At 44.4% G+C, this 19,438-nt stretch overlaps 1 protein-coding gene across 1 annotated transcript in view; it reads left to right on the forward strand.

Annotated features, from left to right (window-relative positions):
* The window catches only part of CDH4 (cadherin 4), a 1,028,403-nt gene that overhangs the window by 920,715 nt on the left and 88,250 nt on the right, over positions 1-19,438 (forward strand). Inside the window, exon 8 of the mRNA XM_063146852.1 lies at positions 1,937-2,074. Coding sequence (XP_063002922.1) covers positions 1,937-2,074 — 138 coding nt within the window. The remainder of the gene's footprint in view (positions 1-1,936; positions 2,075-19,438) is intronic.

The raw sequence follows: 19,438 nt of genomic DNA on the forward strand, positions 1-19,438 counted from the left end.
ACTCTATCTAAACATGCATAGGATAGCACCTTCAGTCCGCCATTCTGTATTAGAAGTGGCAAGTCAGAAGCCTTTGCTGCTTAACTGAAGGGCATGAAAAAAATATTGCATTTATTGCATTTCTACACCACCCAATAACTAAAGCTCTCTGGGTGGTTTACAACTACGCTTTTCCTCATTTTTATTCCTGGTATTCAGAGGTACACTGGCTTTGAACATGGATGCTCCATACAGCTATCATGCCTATTAGACAATGGCTATTAGAAATTATCCACAAATCTGGTCCCATTGCATGGGAAACTCAAGAGGCTAGCTAGATATCTTGTGACACACCAAAATGAACACTTCCAACAGGCTATGTGATCAATCCCATGGGTTGGGTTTGTTGTTGTGTGTTTTATTTTTTTGCATTCCCTGCATCAATCAGAAACAGGTGCACTAGTCTTTTTGCGGGCCAATGTTCCTAGCAGGTAGTGGCATTTGGCTTGATGGGCCGCAAATTGTGCTGTTCTGGTTTATGCCAATAGATTTGCACACACACACACACACAAGTGCTCAAGTATGCGATTTTGCCGTGATTTCATAAGAGGGCCTTTGCCAGATGCGAAAGAGCATATAGGACTCTGAGTTCTTAATAGTTGAGTAGAAGGGAGAAAAGCTACACCTGCTGAAATTCTCTCTTCTTGACTCAACTAGTAAAGGTACAGGAGCCCTACCCTCTTTTCCACATGGCCACGCTAGTGGATCTCCAGTTGAACCGTTTAAAAAAAAAATTAAAAAATGCTTTGTTCGTTCCCAGTCATGTGTGGCTGATGCTGCTCCTCAATAGCAGATAGGGCATCTTGGCTCTCCGAGGATTCAGTAATCAGTGATTCCTAATAAAGGAGGCACTTTCAGATGATAAGACCAAGAAGTCATTTGTTATGGCAAGGTTTCCTTCCCTTCCTAAATCTCCACATCGATATTACCTACTCATGTAATGGATTTTCATCTGCCTAAGTGAACTCACTGAGCTGGTGTTGCAGGTATTTATGGTTATTTGTCTGATAAGGTTACTGATATCGCTTCTCCCTGTTTATTTTGTTGCTTGTATTATAAGAGCAAAATTAGGGTGACCATATGAAAAGGAGGACAGGGCCCCTGTATCTTTAACAGTTGCATAGAAAAGGGAATTTCAGCAGGTGCCATTTGTATGTATGCAGCACCTGGTGAAATACCCTCTTCATCACAACGATTAAAGCTGCAGGAGCCCTGCCTAGTGTGACCAGATACAAAAGAGGGCAGCTTTAACAGTTGTGAGGAAGAGGGCATTTCACCATGTGCTGCATGCATACAAATGACACCTGATGAAATTCCTTTTTCTGTGCAACTGTTAAAGATGCAGGAGCCCTGTCCTCCTTTCCATATGGTCACCCTAGACAGTAGGGAGCGTGTTTTCCCACGTTTGATGGAGCTTTTAGACTGGAGCTTTATTTAGTATCGACAGGCACCTTCCTATTACAATTAATCAGGCAAAGCAAGTAGGCAAACGTAAAGCTAAAACCAGCATCCCAACTATTCACTGGCCTTCGAAACATCCCCTGCCCACCTCCATACAGCAAGTTTTAACGACTGGTTGTTGCTTATTCATGTAACCAAAGCTTGCGTGTTTTACCTCATATACAACCCTATTGTTTTCTGTATGGTTTACTGTATGGTTTTCATTTGAGGCAGCCACATAGGAATGCATCGTTTACTGTGAAGTGAGCTGGAGGCATATAAAGAATAGAGCGGTTTGGCCACTTACGTGTTTATAATATAAAGGGTTTGTCCAAAGAAAACTTTTTGCAGTAGCCCTGTATCTCAATGGGTTTTATTAAAGTTGCAGGTACGAAGAGAAGGGGGGAAAATATTTCACATCAAGTATTCATGTCCCTTTTGTTGTTTTCCCTTCCAGAAAGTTCAGCAGTACACTGTCATCGTTCAGGCCACAGATATGGAAGGAAATCTTAACTACGGTCTCTCAAACACAGCGACGGCAATCATTATGGTGACAGATGTGAATGACAACCCACCCGAATTCACTGCCAGCACCGTAAGTATCAATACATCAGTGCAATGATGTATGGACACACAACGTGTTTGTAATTCATGGACATTTGATATGGCTCGTCTCCGTTTGCTGGTTTGGCAGATAGAAAGAACTTGATAGATAACTGTGTAACAAAGAGTTTCAGCAAATAAAAGTGGAGGGGGGAGGGGTTGCAAGAAATGATTCATGAAGAAGCTTAGCTATCTGGGTTTCAGTTTGTTCTGAAGTACTGAGAAAATGAAAAGATGGTAGCAAAAAAGAGGCTTCATCTCCATGTCCCAGAGTTGCTCTCCATCTTCCTCTTGGTGTGTTTTCACAAAAAAACCATCAATAGCATCTTTGAACCTCTCTTTGGCACAATTTGTGTGCATGTCTGAATCTTCTTAATTTATTTGCAAAACAAAGAAACAAAACTTTTGTGAACCGCCCAGAGAGTTTCGGCTATTGGGCGGTATAAAAATGTAATAAATAAATAATTAAGGCTGTTCTAAAATTATAACTAGTGGGTGGGTTTTTTGTGTGGGTTTTTTACTTTGCATCAAAACTATAGATGGGCAAAAGTCTTCAGTTGCCGTATAGAAATATTGTGATAGACCAGGAAGCTGGGGGGTTTTCCAGCCAGATCTAATATCATAATAGATTTTGGAATGTAGAACAGTTTCTGATAGGCACAATGACGCCCTAGTACGACATTGTGTACAGAGGCCTTCCTGGCAAGATCTAATGAGGTTTAGAAGCGTCCAGACCTTGACAGCACCTACCAGAGTCTAGTAGATCTATCCACGAAGGTTCCCCTTCCAGCTTATAGAGCCTCCATGGATTCTTCAAGGGAGCAGAGCTTGGCTTCCAAGCTCCACTCCCTAGAGAAATCCCTTCAGGAAGAATTCCCATGGTTATCTCCCATTTGAGGTAACAGTGGGGATGAGGGTGGTGGGAGACTCAGGGGAAGCGCACACCATGCAAACAGGCCCAGCTGGTACTGGAAAGAGTAGCAGCTCCTCCCAGTGTCATTTAAGGCCTTAGCTAGACCTAAGGTTTATCCCGGGATCGTCCCGGGGTCATCCCTGTTCATGTAAATAACACACAGGATATCCCGGGAGCAGGCAGGGGTGAACCCGTGACAATCCCGGGATAAACCTTAGGTCTAGCTAAGGCCTTAAATGACACTGGGAGGAGCTGCTGCTCTTTCCAGTACCAGCTGGGCCTGTTTGCATGGTGTGCGCTTCCCTCATGGGGCCACCATGTCTGAGCAAAGCCAGAGGCTCAGCAGGTGCTCAGAGGAACTGCCACTCTTTTCAAGTCCAGCCAGGTCTGTCTTTCAGTGCTGAGAGAGGCATGGAACTCTCTCAACATGGAGAAAAGTATGTTGGGTGGGGCGGAATGAGGACATCAGTGCATATGGCTGCACCAACTAACATCATCCGCCCACAGAGGACCCAGTGGGGGGGCAGCTTGGCCCCCCAACTAAAACTGGTTGCCCATTAATGAGTTAGACCATGAGGGCAGTATCCAATGGTGTCATATGCTAGTCGAGCTCTGCTAAATCTTTTGGTTCAAGCGGTTGTGCATTAGACTTGCACAAAATTATTATTATTATTATTATTATTATTATTATTATTATTATTATTATTTATATCCCGCCTTTTCCCCAGTACTAGGACTCAAGGTGGTTTAAAATATTAAAACATATAAATATAAATTACAAAAGTTAAAATAGAATTAAACCTACAGTAAAATTAAAAACATGTTTAAAAGTTTTAAAAACTGTAACAGGTTAAAAGGGGGGGGGGTGGATCCAATACATTAACACAGGTCCAGTGTAGTTCCAAAAGCCTGCTTAAGCAAAAAAAAGGTTTTTCCTGCCTCCGAAACTGTAGCACAGAGGGAGCCAGCCTAGCCTCCCAGGGAAGGGAGTTCCAGAGCCTTGGAGCAGCCACCGAGAAGGCCCTCTCCCACGTACCCATCAGGCATGCCTGGGATGTTGGTGGGACTGAGAGAAAGGCCTCCACAGAAGATCTCAGAACACGGGCAGGCTCATATGGCAGAATACGGTCTTTCAGATGACCTGGAGCCAAGTCGTAGAGGGCTTCATAGCTGATAACCAGCACTTTGAAATGTGCCCAGAAACAGACTGGAAGCCAGTGGAGCTGTTTTAACAGGGGGAGTTGTACACATGTAGTTGTGCAAATTGTTGTGCAAGTAGTTGTACAACCAGTTGAACAACCTGTTATACAACCTGTTGTGCAACCACTTACGCAACTTGTCATGCAACAACAAGTTGTGCAAGTGTAATGTGCAACCAGTTGCACAATGAATGGGGCAAGCATCATGTGAATGTCATTTTGGTTGGATTCTCCTCTGGCGAATAGTTCTGTACTGAGTTTCCACTAGCGCAACATCATTTGTGCTAGCAGAACGCCACAGTTGGATGCCGCCCAGAACATAGAACAAAACCTATCCTGTGGGGTGAATTTATATAATCATTTCCCCCCCCCCAGGAAAATACACAAAACTGTGATTTCTCCCCCCACCCGCCCATCATTCTCCCACAGTTAAGCTTTCTTGTCAAACTTGTAAATAGTTTATTTTTGGAGAACCAAATAAATCTGTGTGTGTGTATGTGGTTGAATGCCTTTGCAAGAAAATATGTGGGGAGGATATGGAGATTTTTTTGAAGAGAGCTGTTCAAACACCACAGTGTGGGATGCATCCTTATTATTCTTTTATTTGTTCATTTAATCAATGTATAAAGCACTTGCCTATATCTAAAAAGGCATGCTGAAGTGGTTGACAACATAACAAATTAAAATAGAAAACAGGAATGGGGTTGTGACTACGTAATAAACTTTGATTGATTGAAATGCAAAATATCCACAGTTAAAATGTTTAAAAACAGAAAATATGACTTCCAGCATGCCCCAGGGAATGCATGGGTGAAAAGGTAGGTCTTTCACTGGTGCCTAAAACATGACACAGTTGGTGTCTCCCACATACCAAAGGAAAGGGCATTTCACAAAGTGGATGCCACCACAGAGAAAGCCTGCTTCTGCATTGCCATCAGATATAACCAGATAGTTGTGGTGCAGCTAGTTGCACCTTGAGATCCACACGACCTGTCTTAGACTGGGCCTTTTCTACACCTACGAGTGTAGAGGGGGGGGGGAGATCCCGGACTTAGCTTCTTCCAGGATCATCGCCCTCAGTCTAAATGGGCCATGCGACGTCACAGGCATCATGCCTGTCGCGGCCGCCATTTTTTAAAAAAAGATCTAAAGCTGGAGCCCACTCGTACTCCTTTGAAAATTAAAAGGTAAGGGGGGGAAAGGGCCCAACCCCGCTCCACACCCCACCTCTGAAGGCCCTGGATTCCCCCCATCCCAGCTTCTTTCCTCTGATGACCCCCGCTACTCGCAGGGAAGAAGCCGGGATGGGCACCCACACCACCCGCTGTCCTTAGGATCGTCCCGGGGCTGCATGTAAAACAGGGATAACTGAGGTCTCAGTTATCCCGGGGAAATGGAGGGGTCATCCCTCCGTGATCTCGGGATCCCCTGTGTGTCGTTTGGACACACAGGGATGATCCCGGGATGATCCCTCCAAGAAACGATGGTGTCGAAATGACTTGGGACTCTTACACCTCAAATGAGTAACTGATGGAGTGAAATCAATAGCAAGACAAGGAGGCCATGTTTTATAGGCCTGCCAACTCAGCTGCGATATGAAGGAGTGTTTGTGGACCTGGCTGCCACTGTTGCCCCAGCGTTTTGTACCTTAGGGCTGCCATCTGAGAAGCTGAACCCCTGTAGTTGACCCTTTAATAGCAGTTCGTTCTTCTAGGGTGACCCTATGAAAAGGAGGAGAGGGCTTCAGTTGTATAGAAAAGGGAAATTCAGCAGGTGTCATTTGTAGGCATGCAGCACCTGGTGAAATTCCCTCCTTCCTTCACCACAACAGTTAAAGCTGCAGGAGCCCTGCCCTCTTTTCTATCTGCTCACTCTAGCTATAAGCCTGCATCTTGAACTATTGTGATAAAGAGGGAATTTCTGAAAATACCCTTTTAATACAACTGTTAAAGATACAGGAGCCCTGTCCTCCTTTTCATATGGTCACCCTAGCTCTTCAGTGATTAGCAGGTGACCACGTTCACTCCATGTCATTAAAAGCTTCCCCTGTGGATTTCTCTATGGCAGGCCTCTCTTAAAGGCACAGGAGCAGACTAGTGAGATTCATGGATGACTGGAGATTTGAACCTTGGTCTTCCCAGTTCTACTCTGGCACTCTAACCACTATACTACACTACTTCTCACCTCTCAGTTTGAGAGCCATTACTTTCTGTTTGTCTTCATGGCACATTATTGCAGATTAGGGATGGGGCAGATCTACACCAAGCGGGATATGACACTTTGAAAATGGTTTGAAAACTTTATATTGAGTGTGTCCTGGGCTGCAACAATTCTCACTACAGTTATAAACCGTTTTAAAGCAGTAGTATAGATCCTGCCATGGACACAACTGTCCAGTTTCGTTTCTCATTTTTCTAATCTTAAATTTGTTTTGTCCTGTTTTTGTGCCTGATTATTTATTTATTTTTAAAAAGAAAAGTCCACATGAGAACCAGCTTGGTTTAGTGGTTGGACTGTTGGACTGGGAGTCAGGAGATCTGGGTTCTAGTCCCCACTTGGCCACGGAAGCTCACTGGATGACTTTGGGCCAGTCACAGACTCTCAGCCCAACCTACCTCACAGGGTTGTTGTTACAAGGATAAAATGGAGAGGAGAAGGATTATGTACACCGCCTAGGGTTCTTTGGAGGAAAAAATGGTGGGATATAAATGCAGTAAACACTAATGAAAATAAAATTGAAAAATTGTGTGCATTTTCATACACATTCCTCCTAATGTGATCCTAGAATAGTTGTTTTTAATTTTATTTATTTATTTATTTATTTATTTATTACATTTTTATACCGCCCAATAGCCAAAGCTCTCTGGGCGGTTCACAAAATTTTAAAACCATCATAAAACAACCAACTTATTTTAAATGGATATTGTCTGTTTTTGTTTGTATTCTATGCTTTTTATGGTTTTAAATTTTGTATATTTCTTTTTAATGTTCACTGTTTTTAACTTTTGTAAACTGCCCAGAGAGCTTCGGCTATGGGGTGGTATATAAATGTAACAAATAATAGTAATAATAATAATAATAATAATAATAATAATAATAACAACAACAAATGCATTATTTTTCACAATCGCCTAATATCGCTTTTTTTTCCAAATGCATTTTTTGTAATTTGTTGTCACTAAATGGGCATTTTTGTGCACCCTTCCCACTGAAGTATACATTTTTGCATACATTTTCTGATTCAAGAACTGCATCGGAAAATTTGGGCAGGCTGAAGGATGACTGTTTCGGTTCACATATTGGTTCGGGAAGTGCAAATGAGCTTGGTTTGCATCGAAATGCGTACCGACCAAACTTCTTCCCTATTCTTAATGCACACGACACTGCAGGACTTTCTGCTCATAACACTCTAGTCCTTAGGAAAGAGGTGACCTGGGATACCCTTTAAGCAGCCCGATGTGTGTGAACTTCCATTTGAATGAAAAGTGGTGACATCTGGTGGCTGAAGTTTTAAACTCACATTTGTAAAGCCCCTACTTTAAGAAATACTTGTTTCTTCAGTAAAGCTAATAAGAAATACAGCTGCAAGCAACTTCCAACTGCCTGGTGCCAGGATGAACAATGCTTTGAGTGGCTGTTTGAACACGTTACAGATTTCTGTGCATTTCTTTTGCAAAGTCGTTTCACTCTTGTTCGTCATTCTCTCTATATTTAGCTCAGTTGCATTGCTATCAGCCAAAGGCCACTGCAAACACGGTCTACAGAATTGAAACAGAGTCAACCCATACCAAATTTACCAACACATTTCTAGCAGTCATTTCACAGCATGACATGGATATAAATCAAGGGCTTTCCTAAATCTCCTTCAAACAGAAGCAGTCCAGTCATGATGCTATTATCATTGCAGCAGAATATTCAGAATAAACGGCACTCATGGTCTAGCTCAGGGCTGGGCAACTTGTGCCTTCCAGATGTTTTGGCATGCAGCTCCCCTAACTATCCAAGCCAGCTTAGGTCATAGCTAGAGGGGGTGATATCCCGGGGCGATCCCTGGGATCATCCTTGTGCATCCACATGACGCACAGGGGATCCCGGGAGCAGGGAGGAATGATCCCTCCCTTGCCCCGGGATCTCACCCTACCCTTTGAGCCTGCTTTTTCCATGGTCTCGGGCTGATCCCGAGACTGTGGAACATGTGGGCGGGCGTCACAGTTTGTCCTAGCTCCTCGTGGTTACTCGCAAGGATCCAGGACCCGCGCCCATCGGGGTGGGTGGGTGAAGGGAGAGGGGGAAATTGTTAAAAATTAAAAAAAAACTTACCTTTTGGTCACGAGCACTGATACGCTCGTCTCCTTTAAGGAAAAAAAACCAAAATGGAAGGTGCGACATCCTCTCCCTCCGAGGTCATTACACGCCACATGTAACCAGAGGGGGAGATCTCTCAATAAAAATATTGCGAGATCTTCACCTCCTCCATCACACTAGACCAGTAGGTCTAGCTGAGGCCTTAGTTGGACATTAGGAGGACCTTCTTGACAGTTAAGAGCAGTTGGACAATGATATCAAAGACCTAGCGGGGCGGTGGGCTCTCCTTTGGTGGAGGTTTTCAAACAGTGGCTCAACAGCCCTCAGTTAGAGAGTCAGTGTGGTGTAGCGGTTAAAGCATTGGACTGGGAGTCAGGAAATTTGGGTTCTAGTCCCCACTCGGCCATGGAAGCTCACTGTGTGACTTTGGGCCAGTCGCAGAATCTCAGCCCAGCCTGCCTCACAGGGTTGTTGTGGTGAGGATTAAATGGAGAGGAGGAAGATTATGTTTGCCATCTTGGGTTTCTTGAGGAAGGAAAAAGGTGGGGGTATAAATGTAGTCCATAATACATAAATTGGGGCTGTTCTCATTCAAGACTTTCTACATTGAAAAATAGGATGGGTTGCAATAGATGGTCTACAAGGACTCCTTGAACTCTGTGAGTTCAGTTGGAAAATGGAAGGGGAGGCTACAGCCTCCCCTTGCCAGTCAGTCTCCACAATTGCTTCTACCCAATCAGTGCTCCAGATCTATGATTACTAAACAAGCAAATCCTGGATCCCTTTAAGGGGGAGCAGCTGGCAGGGAAAGTGTTAAACCATCCTTTCCCCTTCCCCTTCCTCCCTTCTTTGCTGCAGAATATCCCCTTTCCCTCCTAGGAGTTCTTTGCAAGGGAGAAGGCATTCTCAAGGCTTAATTTCATATAGCTGCACTATAACGTAACATTCGCCCCTTAGAGAATAGTCCAAACCATTGCAGCATCCTTCCTCCTTACCCATTTTAGAAGGAGAAGCTTTGAGAGTCTGCATTTAAGTGTCTCCTGAGCATTAAGAGAACTTGCATGTGTACAGCCCCAGAAGGCATTGAAATCACCAAGACGTCCGTCCCTAGAATCCAGCTAAACGGATCAGAAAACTGCACCCTTCCCCCTCGAGCAGGAATAAAGGAGAACTCAACCATTCCTTTAAATTTGAGAACCAAGCAGAAAGTTTTCGCAAGGGACAAAAACAGCTTTGCACTCTCCCCATTTCTCTCCCCCCCCTCCCCATAATTCAAACCTGAGGGTATTTTACAGTTATATAAACCACTGCTCTTTAGCAAAAGTGACCTTTAAAATAAATCAGCTCCCTGGTTATAGGCAGAAATCCATTTCAGGTGGGCACAAAAGTGAAGCCTTGTTTTAGCTATATTAACAGCTCGCTCCTATGTGGGTCTCCTCAGAAGTAAGTGCGTGAGTTTAACAGGGTTTACCAATGGGTCCCCGGACACCTTTCTTGACACCACCAAGATGCTACCTCTCACTTTTTTTAAAAAAAAATTAACACATTTTCTTACCAGCAGCTGGGATAGCTGTGAAATCGGTTTCTGTTGGTGCCAAAAACTGCAGATTCAAAGGTGTTATTTAGTGCCTTGGTTCTCAGCCCCCAGGTCTGCTTTGTATTTAGTCTTTTCGGCAGATTACTTGTCCTTTGCCATGCCTCGCATGGTAGCCATTTTGTGGTGGTGCCCAGGAGAGTCTCTCAAATTGTCAAATGTTCCCATGGGCCCAAAAGTGCCTCTTGCTTACCACTGATCTATACCAACTCCAGGCTTGCGTAGCTGTAGGGGCCGATCCACATCTCTTATGGGGGAATGGAGCGAATTTGAAATCATCAGAACCAAAAGCCAGCTCCAGACAACCCAACTTTGGAACATCCTGTTTTGGTTCCTCTGTGTTTGGAACAGGGATACTGGGGTAGATGGAGCTCCATGCTGCTGGAGCAGAGTTCCATACTGCATGAGGAAAGGTCCCCTGCCTCATCTTAGCCTCCCACCGAATGGGTAGATCTGGGCAGTAGGGTTGTTTTGCCCTATGCTGCTTTCCTATTCTGTGAATTGTGATGAGTAAATCGATCAATTTTGCTTCTGCTCGGTATCTCATTTTCCTGACCATATATGTTCATTTGGGCCCATCTCTGCATCAGTTCGCTAAATCCCCCCCTACACACACAAAGGAGTCCCCTTACCCTACTCCAGCCAATCTGGATCAGGACCCCTGCTCCTACTCTAGAGTAAAAACGGTGACAGGAGAGAGGCCAGGGCTGGACAAGGGGGTTTAAGGGCAACGATCGCATGATTTTATGATCACGAGATCATCGCCCTCATCTACACGCAGCGCGTGACGTCCCAGGAAGAAGAGGAGGTCGTGCCCGCCATTTTTTTGGTTTTCAATTGGAGAAGAGCACATGAGCACTCATGCGCAAAAGTTTAGGGTGTTTTTTTAAAAAAAAATCCCCACTCCCTCCACCCCACCCCCAATGGGCACAGAGCTCTGTGCCCCATGCCTGGTCCCGGCTCCTCGCTGTTACTCATGAGGAGTTAGGACAACCCGCGACGCTCAGCCACATGTTCCACAGTCTCAGGATCATCCCGAGACCACAGAAAAAGCAAGAAAAATGGGTTGGGTGATATCCCGGGCCAAGGGAAGGATCATCCCTCCCTGGGATGCCCTGTGCGTCATGTGGATGCACAGGGATAATCCCAGAGCGACCACTGGGATATCGGCTGGTCTAGCCATGGCCAGAGACATTGCTCCTAGACACAAATTTAAAATAATATCTGTTTGGAGCCTAAGAATACCTGACTTGAGGATCATCAGAAACTACAGCCATCTTCGGATGTGACAAAGCTGCAACATTCTCCTTTGGAGAAGGCCTGTAGCTCAGTCGCAGAGCACATGCTTTGCATGCAAAAGGCCCCAGGTCTGATCTCTGGCATCTCCAGATAAGGCTGCGAAGGAACCCCTGGAGGGCTGATGCCAGTCAGTGTCAACAATACTGAGCTAGATGGATCAATGGTCCAATTTAGTAGAAAGCAGCTTCCTATGTTCCTAAGAACATAAGAACAGCCATGCTGGATCAGACCGAGGGTCCATCTAGTCCAGCACCCTGTTCACCCAGTGGCCAACCAGCTGTTGACCAGGAACCAACAAAGCAGGACACGGTGCAACAGCACGCTTCCACCCATGTTCCCCAACAACTGGTGCATATAGGCTTACTGCCTCGGATACTGGAGGTTGCACATAGTCATCAGGGCTAGTTGCCATTGATAGTCTTCTCCTCCAGGAATTGATCCAACCCCCTTTTAAAGCCATCCAAATTGGTGGCCATCACTACATATTGCGATAGTGAATTCCATAGTTTAACTATGCAAATAAAAACTAAATAAAAAACCCTTCTTTTTATTTGTCCCAAATCTCCCACCAATCCGCTTCATGGGATGACCCCCTTGAGGTTCTAGTATTCTGGGAGAAGGAGAAAAATATCTCCTCTGTTTGTTCCTAAGGGCGATAGGAAGTGCAGGTCACTAGCACTACTTGGGCCATAGCGAGACCTTAGGTTTATCCATGGATCGTCCAGGGATCAAACCTGTTCATCTAGGTGACACACAGGGGATCCAGTACTCAGGCAGGGGCAAACCCTAGATGATCCCAGGATAAACCTTAGGTCTAGCTGTGGCCTTGCTCTGCCTGCATCTTATAATAATTGCTGAAGCCACCCACCACCCCAGGCGCCCATGTCTTTCTGGAGTAGAATATGTTTCATTGGCCAGAGAACTGTATAGCTATTTAAAACAATTCCACATCGAGTTACGATGGGGGGGAAAATAGGTTGAATGAGGGCAATAGAGGCTTGGGCTTGGAATAGAGCCAAAGGGAGAGAAATCAAGCGCTGAGTTTGGTACTAAAGCACACAAAAGCACATCCTATCGTGTTCTTAAATTACCTGTCCATCAAACCGGGTGGCTTGAGACTTAATAGTTTCAGGATATAAATGTAGCCCAGGAGGACATTGCAATCTACTGCCGCTGCAACCCGCCTGTTCTGCGGCAGGAATTAATGTTGCCACGTTAAAGTTAACAGCTGGACCGGGGTGAAAGAAATCACCGTTGCAGCTGGTCAACTAGGAGGGCTTCCCTATGGAATCAGATGCACTGTTTGCTCCTAAGATGGATCTTCATGTGTATGTCGCTCAGGTGGGACTTCAGACATGAGAGCTGGCTGGATGAACTGCAGAGGCACAAATTAAAGTTAGCGCTTAAAAAAAAATGGCCCCTGGTTAAAGGATGGACACCAAATTTCTGAGACAGACCTGTTGTCATAAAGGTCTCAGTGCTAAATTAAAGGGGAATCTGTGATATCAGGCAAGAGCTGGTGGGAAAAGGGGGGAATAAAGCAAACCTCTGAACTGATATGATGCCGACAGCATTTGATGATTTTCTAAGGAAACCATCTCCAGACTGAAGTAATGAACTTAGTCATGTCCCCGTAGCTGTACGTCAAATAGGAAGAACTGGCTGTGCGAGAAAGATAGAGAACTAATTATCTTATTATGTAAATTTGTACATATTTATCCAGTACACCCCCCTGATGCTCAAAAGATAACACCAGCCTTGTTCTCCTCAGGTGCCCCTTTCCAGCTATTTCTCACAGATTATAAATGGTCAATGCATTAAATCATGTCTCTATAATTATAAATAATGAGGGTTTTACTTCGTTTGCCTCTCACCCCACTATGAGGAGCATCCAGGGTTTCTTTTCATAATTTAGTGACATCTGACTTTACCGTAGTAGATTAGGAAGATTTTGCCTGTTCACAATACGCTGAATCTCTCCTGTCTTGAAGAATAAGCAGGAATGGTGTTTAAGTCAGTGTTTTATGCCACTATGGATAAATGCAAAATTCGCCCCATCCAAATTTTTGCACAAGCTTACCCAATTTGCACCTTCTGGAACTTGCACACTAAAATCCACACTTTTCAGAATTTTGCAATGCAATCTGCAACTCAAAAAGCAAGCACCAAAGTTAAATAACAGCATACCTCAAAATGTGTATATTACGGGAATGTATAACCCAAAAAAGCATTTTTATTAGGGCAAAAATTCTGGCAAAAAGGCGCCCACTAGGAAAAGAGTGTACACGGATGTGTATATTAGAAGAACTGCACACAAAAATGCATACTAATTTTCATGCAGACTCTGTCCCCAATTTGCAGAGATCTGTGGTAATGGGCTGAAACAAACTTATGGTTGGGAAAATGAAAGTGAAAGCAAAATTGAGAGATCTGCCCATCCCTACCTGCCATATAAATTACTTCTGAGGAACACCTATATAATAATAATAATAATAATAATAATAATAATAATAATAATAATAATAATAATAATTCTTTCCCACCTCTCCCATTGGATTGAGACAGGGAACAACATTAGTACAACAATACAGTATAAATCAAATACATGAAATTAATTAAAAAGCGTATAAAAACAAGACAATATCATCTTAAAATTCTTGGTTTAAAATTCATCTGGGTAGGGCACCCGATTTGCCCAGTATTATCTACAACTTGTATTATTCCTGACCATTAGCCATAAGGATTCAGCCTGATAGGAGCTACAATCCAGTAGCATTTGGAGGACCCCAATTTCCCCAGCCCTGGTCTATTTTGACTGGCTGCATCTCTCTATACAACCTTCTCTGACTTGGTGCCCTCCAGATGTCCTGGGACTGCAACTCCCATAATTCCCATCCAGCGATTGGCCATGCTAGATGGGATATGGGAGTTGCAGTCCTGTCACATCTGGAGGGCACCATCTTAGGGAATGTTGCCCTATGGTCTTAAGAAGGAAGAGGGCTTCACTGTGAACTGCAGATATTGGATCCTTTGTAAACTGGAGACACCAAGGTTTGAACTTGGGATCTTCTATGGGGAAAACTCAAACTCCACCCTGAGCTACAATCACAGGTGGATGAAATGACACCTTTCTCGCAACAGTAAAATGTTGGTATTGTGAAGGAAAGCTCCTGTTTATGCTTAAAGAAGATAGTGACCTTCTTCAGCTTACACACTAAGCCACGGTAGTTAAACATTTTGAGCTAAACATTATCTTAGAATGTCATGTGAACCATTCCTAGCCATGGTGGCTACATAACCATGGTTTAAACACACTGACTAACTATTCGCTGTAAAAGGGTTACTAGCCTAACCATGGCTTAGTGTATTGTCTGATCAGACCCATGAAAGGAACTGTCAGGCTGAATCCTGAAGCACATGCTACTATAAAGATGTAGCCAGGAGCAACTTACTTTTTTCCTCTACAGCAGGGGTGGGCAGAAGGTAGAGCTCCAGAAGTCTTGGACTTCAGCTCCCAGAAGCTCCTGCAAGCATGTCCATGGGAGCTGAAGTCCATCTGGAAATCTACTTTCTGCCCACCTCTGCTCTTCAGTAAAGACAAGGGTCCCAATTGGGACTCTATCTTGGAGTTTAGGGGCTTCCTACACACTCATACTCACACACACACACACACACACACACACACACACACACACACACTGCAGTCCCATGCCAGATCAGGGGGCCCTGCCGAAACTTTATATTGTGAAACAGTGATCAATTATGGATTGCTATTTGGGAATCTGCAATGCAAGTGTGGAGGCCAGATCTGGATTGGGACCATATGGGGAATGGTCGACCATGGGCTTTACTCCCAGGTAGCTGGATCTATGATTGCAGCCTTAGCTATGTTTTTAATGTGCATTTTGGTCCCTGGATTCTCAGAACTTTGGGCAGAACCCTCTTTTGCGGTTCTACCGATATCACAGGTTATAGCCATTTGTGGGCATCCAGTCGAACTAAGCAAATGCTTCACCAGAAGGGAAAGGGAGTGAGAGGGAGATCCATGCCCACACACAACTCAAATAAAGTCTATTTTTATCTTATTCAATCAAGAACAATCAAGCAAGCGAGAGGAGATGCAGATGAATTTGCATGATCAGACTTCTGTGTCTTAAATGTTAATTAAAAGTTAGCTTAAATCTGCCTACTGTGCAGAACTTCTCCCCCCGATTTTTCTTTTCTTTCTTTTTGCAGTAGCCCATGTAAGGGAAATATTATGTAGCCAGGGTGAAGTGTTTGTGATTAATAGAGCTGTGGATTCTAGTGAGAGAGGGAGAAAAATAATAATACTTGCAATCAAGTTCCTCTTTTTTAAAAAAAATAAAATAAAAAATAAAATAAAAATATGCTGGTCTGTTCAACTCCTCTAAGCCTTAGGAGGTCTTATTAAAAGCTACTTTAAATTTTGCCCTTTGGCATCGCTTTGAGATACTCTTGTCGAGTGCTGAATCCAAAGCAGGATGGAGCCTGTTTAAAAGCAACCACACTACGGACAACTGGGTTTCGGGGGGCGGGTGGGTGGGTGTTCAGTTGCTGCTACGCCTCATCACAAGTTGGATTCTCTCCAATGAGTTTGTGCAGGGGCAGAGAACTGTGCTGTGTTCAGACCCCAGGGAGGAACCGTGTAGGAAGTCAGTGGTGCAGTGAGCTCATTTTAGACCTTGGACAAAAATGGTCTTACGGGTGGCCCCTTCAGATGGCCCATGTACTTTGGCCATTAAGTACATCGCTTTTCTCTCCTCTTTCATCCACCCCCTCATTCCATGATTTACAGTGGCTTCTACCTTTATTATATGTTAGAACAACAAAAGAGATACATTTGCCAACCCTGATTTTTTTTAGAAAGAAAGAAAGGAATGCTCTGACTGTGTACTGCTTTGCTTTTTAATTCCTGAAATCACAATGCCATCATGACTACAAGAATAAAATGGAGTTTGCTTCTGCAGCAGTCCTGAGCCTACAACACACGTACTTGGGAGTAAGCAGGAAGTGCTTTGCTGTGGGAAATTGTGCTTTGCTTTAGAAAATAACACAATTTGAAAGTACATTATTAAAAAAGCAAAGAAAGGAAAGGATGGTGTGACAGGATTGTCAGTCCCAGTGGGCTCCATGGGTGAGCCCTAGCTGTGCCACTGGGAAAGGCCATGTCTTCATATTCAAAGGCGGTATGCCTCTGGGTACCAGATGTTGGAATAAACAACAGGAGTACTCATTCCTATTATGCCCTGCTTGTCAGTTTCCTAGACCTACATCTGGCTGGCCTCTGTTGGAAACAGAATGCTGATTTTGATGGTCCTAGGCTTTGCTCCAGTAAGGCAATTCTTTCATTTTCCAATCCCAGGGTATAGCTTGAGGTCACCTGCTGCACTGGTGCTGCAGTAACCTTTCTAAAGCTAAGCAGGTCTGCTTCTGGTCAGTGTCTGGATGGGAGACCACGTAGAAACCTAACGTACTGTTCCATCTGGGCTGGCCCAAGACCTTTTGCTGCCTAAAGCAAAGATCAAGATGGCGCCCCTTCCCATTCCATGTTCAAAAACTGTCTAGAATGTGGAATCATTCTTCAATGGTGGCAATAGCAGAACATCCTTCACCATGCCTGAAGGCACCAAGCTAGCTTAGGGGCACAAGGGAGGCCACTTAGCGCACCACTCTCCCTTCAGACACATTGCTGCCACCTCACAGCATCTGCCACCTGAGGGGGATGACTCAGTCTGCCTCAGGGTAGGGCTACCCTTGAGGTTCATGCAAGGATGCATGAGGAATTCAATATTTGTGGATTCTGGTGGGCAGTGATCTGATCCGCTCTTCTCAGACTATGTGCTTCATGATCCTTATTTATTTTATTTATTTATTTATTTCATTTCATTTCATTTCATTTCTATACCGCCCAATAGCCGAAGCTCTCTGGATGGTTCACAAAAACTAAAACCATGAAGAGCATAATTAAACAACCAACAATTTAAAAACACAAATACAAAATACAATATAAAAAGCATGACCAGGATAAAACCACACAGCAAAAATTGATATAGGTTAAAATATGAAATTAAAACAGCAGAATTTAAATTTAAGTTAAATTAGGTGTTAAAATACTGAGAAAATAAAAAGGTCTTCAGCTGGCGACGAAAGGAAAACAATGTAGGCACCAAGCGAACCTCTCTGGGGAGCTCGTTCCACAGCTGGGGTGCCACAGCAGAGAAAGCCCTCCTCCTAGTAGCCACCTGCCTCACTTCCTTCGGCAGGGGCTCACGGAGAAGGACCCCTGTGGATGATCTTAAGGTCCAGACAGGCACATATGGGAGGAGGCATTCCTTCAAATAACCTGGCCCCAAGCCATTTAGGACTTTGAATGTTAATACCAACACTTTGAATCGGGCCCGGACCTGGACTGGCAGCCATTGAAGTTGTAGAAGGACTGGCATGATGTGGTCTCATCGGCCAGTCCTTGTTAGTAACCGTGCTGCCCTGTTTTGTACCAGCTAAAGCTTCCGGACCATTTTCAAAGGCAGCCCCACATATAACGCATTGCAGTAATCCAAACGAGATGTTATCAGAGCATGGATAACTGTAGCTAGGCTATCACTGTCCAGATAAGGGCGTAGTTGGTAAATCAGCCTGAGCTGATAAAAGGTGCTCTTTGCCACTGAGTTCACCTGTGCCTCAAGTGACAGTTCTGGATCCAAGAGCACCCCCAAACTACGGACCCGATCCTTTAGGGGGAGTGCAACCCCGTCCAGGACAGGGCAAACATCACCTCGCCGGACAGATGAACCACCCAACAACAGTACCTCCGTCTTGTCTGGATTGAGTCTCAGTTTGTTAGCCCTCATCCAGTCCATTACTGTGCCGAGGCACTGGTTCAGAACAGCCACTGCCTCACCTGGGTTTGATGAAAAGGAAAGGTAGATCCTTATGATTTCACACTTCTCCAAATTCTGCACTGCAGCTCTTCCCTGTGATCCTTTGCACAGGAGTGAGGGGCAAAATTTAGTCATCTGGCTGGCACAGCACAGACTCCCCTTCCTTTCCACAGTTGTACATCCAAAGGGAATTTAACACAGCCTTCCTTGCCCAGTGCCAGGGATGCGTGCTTCATTTCCTATGCATATCAATTAAATACAAACAACCGATCCTGGAAACTGCAAATCAGTTTAGTGTGTTTGAATAAAGAATTCAGCACTTTTCAATTGGAATGGACTTTCTGCTCTTAATTCCATTTTCAGGCCCCTATGAAAACCTCTCTCATAAATAATGGAAAGGAGCAGAACTGTTGGTTCAGCAGCGGTGGGGACGTGAGCGGGTCGGGAGGAAGAAAGCTGGTCTTTGATGGCCAAGGCCAAGTGATAACAGAAAATGCTTTCACCGTCGTTGCTTCCCAGTGCTGAGTGTCCCTGGATGAATGCTAGATGTAGGTCAAAGCCATACGCTCCAAATGCATCGGTTTTAATGGGAAATAATATCCCTCATTTCAGTTAGGTGCAATAGTGAGAGTGGAAAACACTATTTTTCCATTCAGCACAGATATGGAATAATGGGCAAGTTACAGGAAGCCAGATTCCGGCTGGACATCAGGAAAAACTTCCTGAGTGTTAGAGCAGTACGACAATGGGACCAGTTAGCTAGGGAGGTGGTGGGCTCTCCCACACTAGAGGCCTTCAAGAGGCAGCTGGACAACCATCTGTCAGGTATACTTCAGGGTGGGTTCCTGCATTGAGTAGAGAGATGGACTCGATGGCCTTATAGGCCCCTTCCAACTCTGCTATTCTATGATTCTAAGAATTGGTTTGTTCACACCCCTTGAAATAAATATTCTGGGGGGCAGATGTTAGTATTGCAGGGATGCGTGCCACGAGGTTAAAAATCTCCCTTCTCTACACTATAGAGAGTTTTTCCAGGAGGAAGGAAAGGGTCTTTTTCCTTCCCCACTCTCCAGAACCACCGTATTTATGCTAGTGCTATATATAGGGGAAGTTATTGGGGCCAGGGCCTTTCTCCTTTCCCCAC

The sequence above is a fragment of the Elgaria multicarinata genome, chromosome 1, assembly GCF_023053635.1.
Source record: "Elgaria multicarinata webbii isolate HBS135686 ecotype San Diego chromosome 1, rElgMul1.1.pri, whole genome shotgun sequence".
Classification (NCBI taxonomy): Eukaryota; Metazoa; Chordata; class Lepidosauria; order Squamata; family Anguidae; genus Elgaria; species Elgaria multicarinata.